The sequence below is a fragment of the Gracilinanus agilis genome, chromosome 5 (genome assembly GCF_016433145.1).
Source record: "Gracilinanus agilis isolate LMUSP501 chromosome 5, AgileGrace, whole genome shotgun sequence".
NCBI classification, from domain to species: Eukaryota; Metazoa; Chordata; class Mammalia; order Didelphimorphia; family Didelphidae; genus Gracilinanus; species Gracilinanus agilis.
The window spans coordinates 49828963-49837591 of NC_058134.1; the positions used below are offsets into that span (position 1 = coordinate 49828963).

The 8629-nt window shown below is 44.6% G+C and overlaps 1 protein-coding gene across 1 annotated transcript in view; it reads right to left on the reverse strand.

Annotated features, from left to right (window-relative positions):
• Positions 1–3028: 3028 nt before the first annotated feature.
• The window catches only part of GATAD1 (GATA zinc finger domain containing 1), a 10785-nt gene continuing 5184 nt past the window's right edge, over positions 3029–8629 (reverse strand). The window contains exons 2-5 of the mRNA XM_044678910.1: positions 8375–8580; positions 7167–7226; positions 5107–5290; positions 3029–4580 (exon numbers count right to left, since the gene is read on the reverse strand). Coding sequence (XP_044534845.1) covers positions 4390–4580; positions 5107–5290; positions 7167–7226; positions 8375–8580 — 641 coding nt within the window. The 3' untranslated portion in view covers positions 3029–4389. The remainder of the gene's footprint in view (positions 4581–5106; positions 5291–7166; positions 7227–8374; positions 8581–8629) is intronic.

The window sequence follows — 8629 nt, forward strand, 5'->3', positions numbered from 1 at the left end:
CTTTAACAGTCTCAGGGAGCTGCTTCCGTAGTCAAGCACCTCTGCACTGGGTCCCCACTCAAGGTCCGCTCCTGCACTCAGAATCAGCCCCTTCATCCACGCCCCAGTCCGCACTTCAATCCATACCTTAGCCTGCGCCTGTGTCAGCCCCTTCGCCTGAGCCTGGGCTCAGGATCTGCACTCAGAGTCCACGAGTTCCTCAGCCTCCCAGGGGGGTCGCAAGTCTTGCTGCTCCCAGGAACAAGCCCTGGTGAGCTGCCAATGACCCAATGGGTGCCCCAAACCTGCTCCAGCTCCCGTGCGCTGGCTTTGGCGTTGTAGGTGGTAGGGGGTGGGGGAGGGGGTTGCTCCGCTTGTGTTTTCGTGAGAGCTGTTTCGCCCCTTTATAGCATGGAAATGCCCTGATTCCATGTACCTCCGATGCTGCACCCTGTTGGGGGGTCCCTTCTTTCCTCTGGATTTGTTTTTATGTCTTTTTGAGGAGTCCTGTATGCGTGGGTTAGGAGAAGTCAAGCAGCTGCTTTTTACTCTGCCACCATCTTCATCCGGAACTTCCTTAGGGAGTTTTTTGATGATTTTATTCAATGTCTTTTTCTGTGAGGGGATTGTTTAATTATTGTTTCCTCTTTTGTTAATCTGGGTAGTTGCAGAGGTTTATCTGTTGCTGTCTACACTCTCTACTTTCACTTCCTCTCCTTATTCCTCAATAATCTGGCTTCTGATCAGTCTGCTAAGATTGTTATCTCTAAAGTGACTGGTGATCTTAATTCTCCCATCTGGTGGTCTCAGTCCTTACCCTTTACCATTTCCACATATCTCACCATTTGCCAAATCTTGGTTTCATTTCCATAGTATTTCTTGAAACCAATACTTCTTTCCACTTACCCAGCAACCACCTTTTGGAGACTCCCATCACTTCACCTAGACAGCTTCTTACCTGGTCTCCTTGCCCCAAGTCTCTTAACCTCTCTAGGTTATTATACACATTCTTGGCAAGTCAACCAACCCCAGTGCTTTCAACATCCTTTAGGATAAAATATAAGCTCCCCATTTCCTTTTTTTTTTTTTATCCTTACCTTCTGTCTTAGTAACAACTTTTGGGCTAGGTGAATGGGGTTATGACTTGCCCAGGATCACAGCTGGAAGTGTCTGAGATCAAATTTGAACTTAGAACCTCTTGATTTCAGAACTGGTGCTCTAAACATTGTGCCACTCAGCTGCCCTTCCCGTTTACTTTTTTTTAAAATTTTTAAACCCTCATATCATATATATATATATATATCCTTCTATATTAATTTTTATTTGTTATAGGGCTAGGCAAGGCAATGGGGGTTAAGTGACTTGCCCAGGGTTACACAGCTAAGAACCTAGGACCTCCCATCTCTAGGCCTGACTCTCAATCCACTGAGCCATCCAGGTGCAGGGGGAAGGCCCTCCCACCCTCTTGCCCCCCCCCTTTACTTTTTAAAGGCTTATAACACCTGGTGCCAATCACTTTAAATACTCATGGAAGGTTACTCTCCCTCCCAGAGTCAACAATCTAGCCAAACTGGTATCTTTAGTCCTCACACTGTAAGGGGGGAAAAAAGGGTTTTATGGGTTCAATATATTAAAAGATGGTCGCCAGAGGATTGAAATATTATCAACCCTCAATTAAGAATAATCTCAAGTCAAAGTTGATTTCTATGGAAATTTATTTACAATTAAGAAGAGAGAGAGGAAATAAGGAAATAAGAATCTAACCCAATAGGTAATTTATTACAATCCTCTAATTAATCCAGGTAGATCTTTACCCTCAGCCAAGAGTTAGAGGGCCAGAGGCCTGGAGGTGAATGGAGCAAATTTCATTCACAGAGTCTACTAAAAGAATTTTCTTAAGAGAAGTTCAGGAAGATTCAGTCAGTCTTTAACTCACCACGTGGGATTCAAAGAAGATATTTAAAGCAGTCTCACCAGGGTCTCGGCGTTCCAGCACTCCTCCATGAACCAGAAGAGGTCCTTCCCCAGATGCCCTCTTCACCCAAAGACCTCTCACTCACTCAACTCCCTCTTTTTAAAGGGGTCACTTATGCTTCACTTCCTGTGTCTCCCTCCTAATTTTCATGTCTAATCACAACAGACGCTTCTCTTAGGACTGCTTAGGGGGCGGTCAGTCGATTCTGATTTGTCACCCACTCTAGCACACGTGGGTTATGGACCTCCAAGAATTGGAGGTGCTCTCACCTTTGGTGGTTAAATCTAAAGATGGGCAGTGTAGACTTAATCCAATTATCACACCACACAACTCTGCACCTTTGCATTGGTAATGTCACCTCTTCCTTTCCTCCCTTAATATTGATGTAGCTCAACCCTCGCCCTTTGCCTAAAGACTTTCCAGATTCCCCTCACCTGCTAGAGCTTCCTTCTCAAGCTCCCCTGGGGATTCCCATTAAGGCTTCATCATCCCTAGAGCAGCCCATGACGGCCCAGGGCCAGGACCCTGCCTCCTCTCCACTCCCCATTGGCACTTCAACTCCATACTGAGGGTGTGCTGCCTTCCCCAGAAGAATGTCAGCTCCCCAAGCAGAGGCTGCCTTTCTCACACTCAGCACAGAGCCTGGCAGTGAGGAGGTCCTTAGGACAGACTGATTCTATATTTACACAGGACCTATTTGTATGGGTTCTCATCTTCACTCCCACTAGCACATTAGCTTTTACATCCAGGACTGTTCTGTTTTGTCTACTGAATCCCCACCCAGTGTCTCCCAAGAGGAGGACTAAAATGAGGCCTAGTTCTTGGTGAGAAAAGGCAAAAGCTGACCCACTAGAGCAGTCACCCCGTCTAGGGAGGGGAGATTGAGGAGGATGAGAAGCGTGTCTGAAGGGCAGGCAGCAGTTAGAAATGGAGGTTCAGAGGTGGGAACACCCAAGTGTGATGCTGACTGTGTGCTCCAAGTAAGGAGAGGCTTAAAGGAAGGGGACTGGGAAACTGCTGGCTTGCTCATTTAGCAATCTCTGCATTAAAAACGTAAATGAAATAAATACAAAGTAGCTTTGAAAAATATATTTTAATCCAAAAGTTTTAGGCATTAGCATATGTCAATTATTTACAATATTTACAATGACTCACAACTACTCTTGGGGAAGACATAAATAGAATACTAAATACAATAAACTTTAAGACTCAAATGGTAGTCACTTCTGCCAGATATAAGCCTAAGTGTGTATAGGAAAGGTACAAAGACAAAGGGATAATGTAAAACTTTTACATTTTAAAACCACAGGGATGTTATTTCACTCAGTTTTCTACTGACAAGTCAGCAGCTTCCATGGGAGTCCAAGGACAAGCCCTCCTGGTAGGGTGGGCATAGGCAGCCTCCTGTCCTGGGGCTGAGCCCACCCTGCTCTGACCCAGCTCCCATGTCCATGAGAAACATTCCTAAGAGCCTTTTTGAGAAGGTTGTGCTCTGCTTAGGTTTTGGTCATTAGACAGTGCACTGACAACCTCTGGTCTGATCTGATAATGAGCAGCAGCTTGGAACATGCCAAAGAGGTAGGGAATGGGGTCATCCTTAACATGTTTCTCAGTGGGAGAAACTACTGCCCACAGTGAGCCAATGGAACCCCTCCTAGAGCCCTTGAAGGAATAGCCAGGGTTGACTGGAATACGCAAAGAAAGGTGTCATCAGCTCAATCATCAATCACTCATCAAACCTGGTTGGAAAACTTTTATCAAAATATCCGGTGTGCCCGGCTACTGTGCCAGAGCCCTTCCACTGGGACTCTAGCCACTGTGTGAGTTTTAGGTCCTATTTAAAATTCTGTAGCGCATACTTGATGTATGTCACTGCACGATTTCCTATTTAAATCTGTGTAAATATGTTTATGTTCACCTCACAGGCATGGCACAGTCTCACTATTTTAAGTATAAAAAGATATTTAGAGTTTTTATATGTTTTTATGACATATTGGTCATCCTAAGGCTGAGAATGGGGTCCAAGGCCAGAGCATCATGTACGCAGCACTTTAGGATGGGAAGCTAGCACCTCCATCATCACACTGATGGTAGGAATATGTCCTGGTGAAAAGTAGGGCTTCCTTTATCAGAAACTTCCTCCCTTGCAGGAGATCCTAGCTTAGGAAAGGAGACAGCTATCCTATCCTATCCTATCCTATTCTATATAGGTACCTTTTTAGAATGATTCTAAAACAAGATTGGTTAAAAATGAGGGAAGGAAAAGCTAACTATGTCCAAGGAGATACTATTTTACCTATTTGTAATAATAAAAGATTTTTTTAAAAGTTATTTCTTCAGCTAGCCAACAATTCCAGTAAATATATTAAGAGGACATCTTGTAATGGTGTGCATAGAAAACATAGGAAAACTGAGTCTTAAAAAACAATCCTAGACTACAAGTTGTTGGCAACTGTTTCCTTAATGGTAATGGCAGGAGTAGGTCCAACATGAGTCCATATGTACCCTTTCTCTGGTCTAGTGGGAACAGTGGGGAATGGTGAGGATCGAGACTTGAAATATTCTGAAGGTGCATGGCAAACAAATTCCAAATATTCCATCTTCCTTGGAAGGTCTTCTTCTGGTCCTATAAGAACCAGGAAAGTTACACTTACAAACATGACGTGAGGCCACTCCAACAACAAGAGTTCCTACTTTCCAGCTTCATGCTGCTGCTGCTAGGGAAGCTAGCCACGCATTCCTTCCCAAGGCCCCATGCTGTATGTGGGTGCTATGCTGAATGGCAGGGGAGCCCTGGTTTTACATGGAATGAAAAAGAATGAAGACTAAATCCCTCTCACAGAAGAAGGGGCAGCAAGAGTTGGAGTGAATCTGGGGGACACTAAAAAGCAGCATCTTTGCGTCTCTTCACAGGTGCTTTGTGAAATGGAAAGATGCCACTTATGCTACTCTGAGAACCTGGTGCACCCCTGGGCAGCGTGTCTTAAACCCTGTTGCTTCTGGGCACTCAAACTGTGAAATGGCCAGCTCTTCTTCATGGGGCTCAGACTCGTGCTTTTTGCAGAATGGGGACACATTGGTCAGGTTCACAATGCTCTCACAACAGAACCTACCTGGACCCCTCAGGCCCTCGGACCTTCCGAAGGACTCACCTATGATATAAGACGCTGGGTCAAACTGGTCTTTGGGGCTGGCCAGTGTGGGGATGAGCCAAGTTAGCGCTGCACTCTTCTCACAGTACTGGTCCTGGATAAAGCCCCTTATCTGCGCATAGTAAGTTTTTCCATCTTGTTCATCAACCACAGAAACAACATCTCCGATCTGATAGTACACTCCCTGCAAAGGTCAAACAGAGGCCGATGGCCATCTTCAAGTATGTGAAGGACCCTCTGTGGAGCAGGCAAAGAAAGCCCATCCTGGCATGACAGATGGACAAACTTTCCTTCAGGATGGGAACCACCCAAAAGTGCTGCCTGTGAAGGCAGGGAATTCTTCCCTTTGTGGAGACTCTCCAGCAGGGTATAGGGTGGTTGTCCACAGAAGCCTTGGCTGTCCTCATAGGTCTCTCCTAACTGAGATTATACCAGTCTCTTTAGGGTTGGTCAACTGGGACTGACATCAAACCAGGAAGACTCCAATGGCCAAGACAATATCACTATCAACAAGAACTTGCATTTGTGGAGTCTTTTAATTTTTCAAAGTGCTTTCATGTTTTTACTCTGTGTCACAATTGCACTGTGAAGTACCACTATTCCTGTTTGGGCAGAGGAAAACTATGTACCTTAGAAGCTATGAGACATCCAAATGATTAGGAATAGCTGAGGCTGGAGCCTACTGTCCTGGAATTAACTGGTGGCAAGTTGGAAAGAGCGCTGGGTCTGGAGTCAGAAAGATCCAAGTTCAAATCTAGCCTCACACACTTACCAGATGTATGATCCTGAGCAAGTCATCTACCCTATCTGCCTCAGTTTCTTCATCTGCAAAATGGGGATAATAGCACCTACCTCCCAGGGTTGTTATGAGGATTAAATGAGATAATATTGTAAAGCAGTAGCACATAGCCACAACAAAAATGCTAGATATTGTTGATATAATTTTCACTGGCCTGTGTTATGCCTTTTTGTGATATTCTGAAATGATGATTATCTCCTGAGAAAGTATGCTTTTCTTCTCAGTAGGGCTAATGAAAATCTTAAAAAACCAAGTCAAAAGGAAGCATATTTTGCTTAGAAGTTTTATTAAGGATTTGCTCTATCTTAAATTTGTGTTATGCTTTTCTATCAATCAAATACTATTAACCAACCAACCATTTTAAAATTAGAGCAACATTATAATGGCATGTCTTAGTGATCTTAATGGAAGGCTCCTCTAAACACAAAATTCAGTTAGTTTCTTGGCAGTACCATGGAGTCAATGTATCAACTTTTTAATGTTCCAGAAAGGAAAGTTCACTATTTTTTTAATTAGCTAATTGATTGTTATTTCCTATCAGGACATAATATCCACTGTCACTGGAACAACTGATATCCTATTTCAGAAAGATGGAGGTGGAGAAGTGGATATAAATGAAATGCTCCATTGAAAAGGAACTGAAGTTGGAGCACTGGGGTGCCTCAGCCCTTCATGCATCAGATTTCTTGTACACTGACACCAAGGAAAGATGACAAGAGCACTAAGCTCAGGGTCACTGACTTGGTGAAGCTCCTTCATCTACCAAAATATGGAGGGTCTTCGCATCATGTGACTGTGAAAGATTATGTTTTGGATTCTTTATGCTCTGTGGGGCCCTGAAAACACTCTTCTCTCTAGGTACTGTTGGCTTAGTGGATGACACACCATCCTGATGTCTGGGGGAATTTGGCCTGAATAACATTTCCTTGGCTTCTTCTACTTCCTGGTTACCAACCTTCCTTGTGATATCTGTCTTGAAATACACATTTGCCTCTTTAAGTGGACACCCACAAATGTCTCCTACAGTTAACAAATATGCCCCCATATCTAAATCTTCTCAGAAACTTCTCTTTCCCTGCTTCCCTCAAAACTAGGTCTGAGAAGGGGTGCCCTCAACTCAGAATCACCTTTTTAGAGAAAGGATCACCATATCAGAAAGATCAGAGAAAAAAAAAGTGTTCTAGTTTTAAACATCTTACAATGCAGAGCTTAAAAGTGTATTAAAGACTGAAGGCTTCATATAGTAAGAATTCATGTTTACCTTGTGAAATATTGATTCTGCAGTAATGATAGTGGAAACTGCTTCAGGAGCTTTGATAGGCTAAAAAAAAGAAAGCAACATCACTGACTGTTTCCTAGAGAGGTGCTGAGTACATTTTTTTTTTTTTTTAGCCACAGAAATTAATATAAGAGTTTAAAAAGTTGGGTTTTTGGTAGAATTGTCAGGTGAAGACCAACTCCCCCGACTTCTACAAATACAGATCTACAACCATTCTGCACCCTAAGAATTATCTGAGGTGCTACAAAGGAAAGTGACTTGCCCAAGCTCACACAGCCAGGATATTCAGAAGCAAGACTTAAACTTAAGGATCCTGGCAAGTTCAGAATCGTTTACATAAAACCTCCAACTCCTCAAGTACCATCAGAGATTTAGGAAGAGACCCTGACTGACAGTGGTGGTAGTAGAAGTAGCAACGGTAGTGTTACTTAAGCTTTCCCAGCCTGTTTCCTCATCTGCAAAATGAGGATAATCATAGCATCTACCTCCCAGGGTTGTTGTAAGGATCAAATGAGAAAACATTTGTAATGCACTTAGCACAGCGCTTGGGTCCTGTCTGTCCATCTAGCTGTATATATATGCATATGTGGCTATGTACAGATGTGTATGTATAGATACCTATACACATGCATATCTATATACATAGAAGTATAGATAACATATTTAAATTACTATCTTAGTGTAATTACTATAAATACAGATACGAGATGGCTATTTTTCCTTGTGTAGGGACTTATGTTTGTGTCCGCACCCATAGCCACATATGCACACGTCAGAACCACAGAAATAGATCTATACCCATACAGCTGGGTGACGTAGTGGATGGGGTGCTGAGCCTGGGGTCAGCAAGATTCATCTTCCTGAGTTCAAATCCGGTTTCAGACACTTCCTGGCTGTGTGACCATGGACAAGTCATTTAACCCTGTTTGCCTCGTTTTCTTCATCTGTCAAATGATCTGGAGAAGGAAATAATGCACCCCTCCAGTGTCTGAGCCAAGAAAAACCCCAGTGGGGTCAGGAGGATGAGCCGAGGCAGAACAATAGCTCCAGGGTTTAGGCACAGCTACTTCACATATACATACCCAGGACAGTCTCACACGTACACGTCAGACCCACCTACGTGCACACACAGTTACGTGCCTGCAGACGTCAGATTCCCCGCCCCCTTTCCCCCCCCACTGGTCACTCACGTTCTTCAGCTTAAAGATGTGCCTGCGGCCTTTGCCCTTGGTGGACACTTTCTTCTCGGCCGCCGGGGCCGACTTGTACTTGGTATTCCGCAGGCGCGCCGAGCGCCGGTGGATCTCCTGCTTGCTCTGCCGCGGACACATCAAGGAGCCGGCGCGAGCGGCCGCCGTTAGCAGGCGGGGGCCGGGCCCCGGGGCGCGCCTCGGACCTGCCGCCCCGCCCCCGGACCCGCCCCCAGGCCCAGGCCCCGCCCCCGG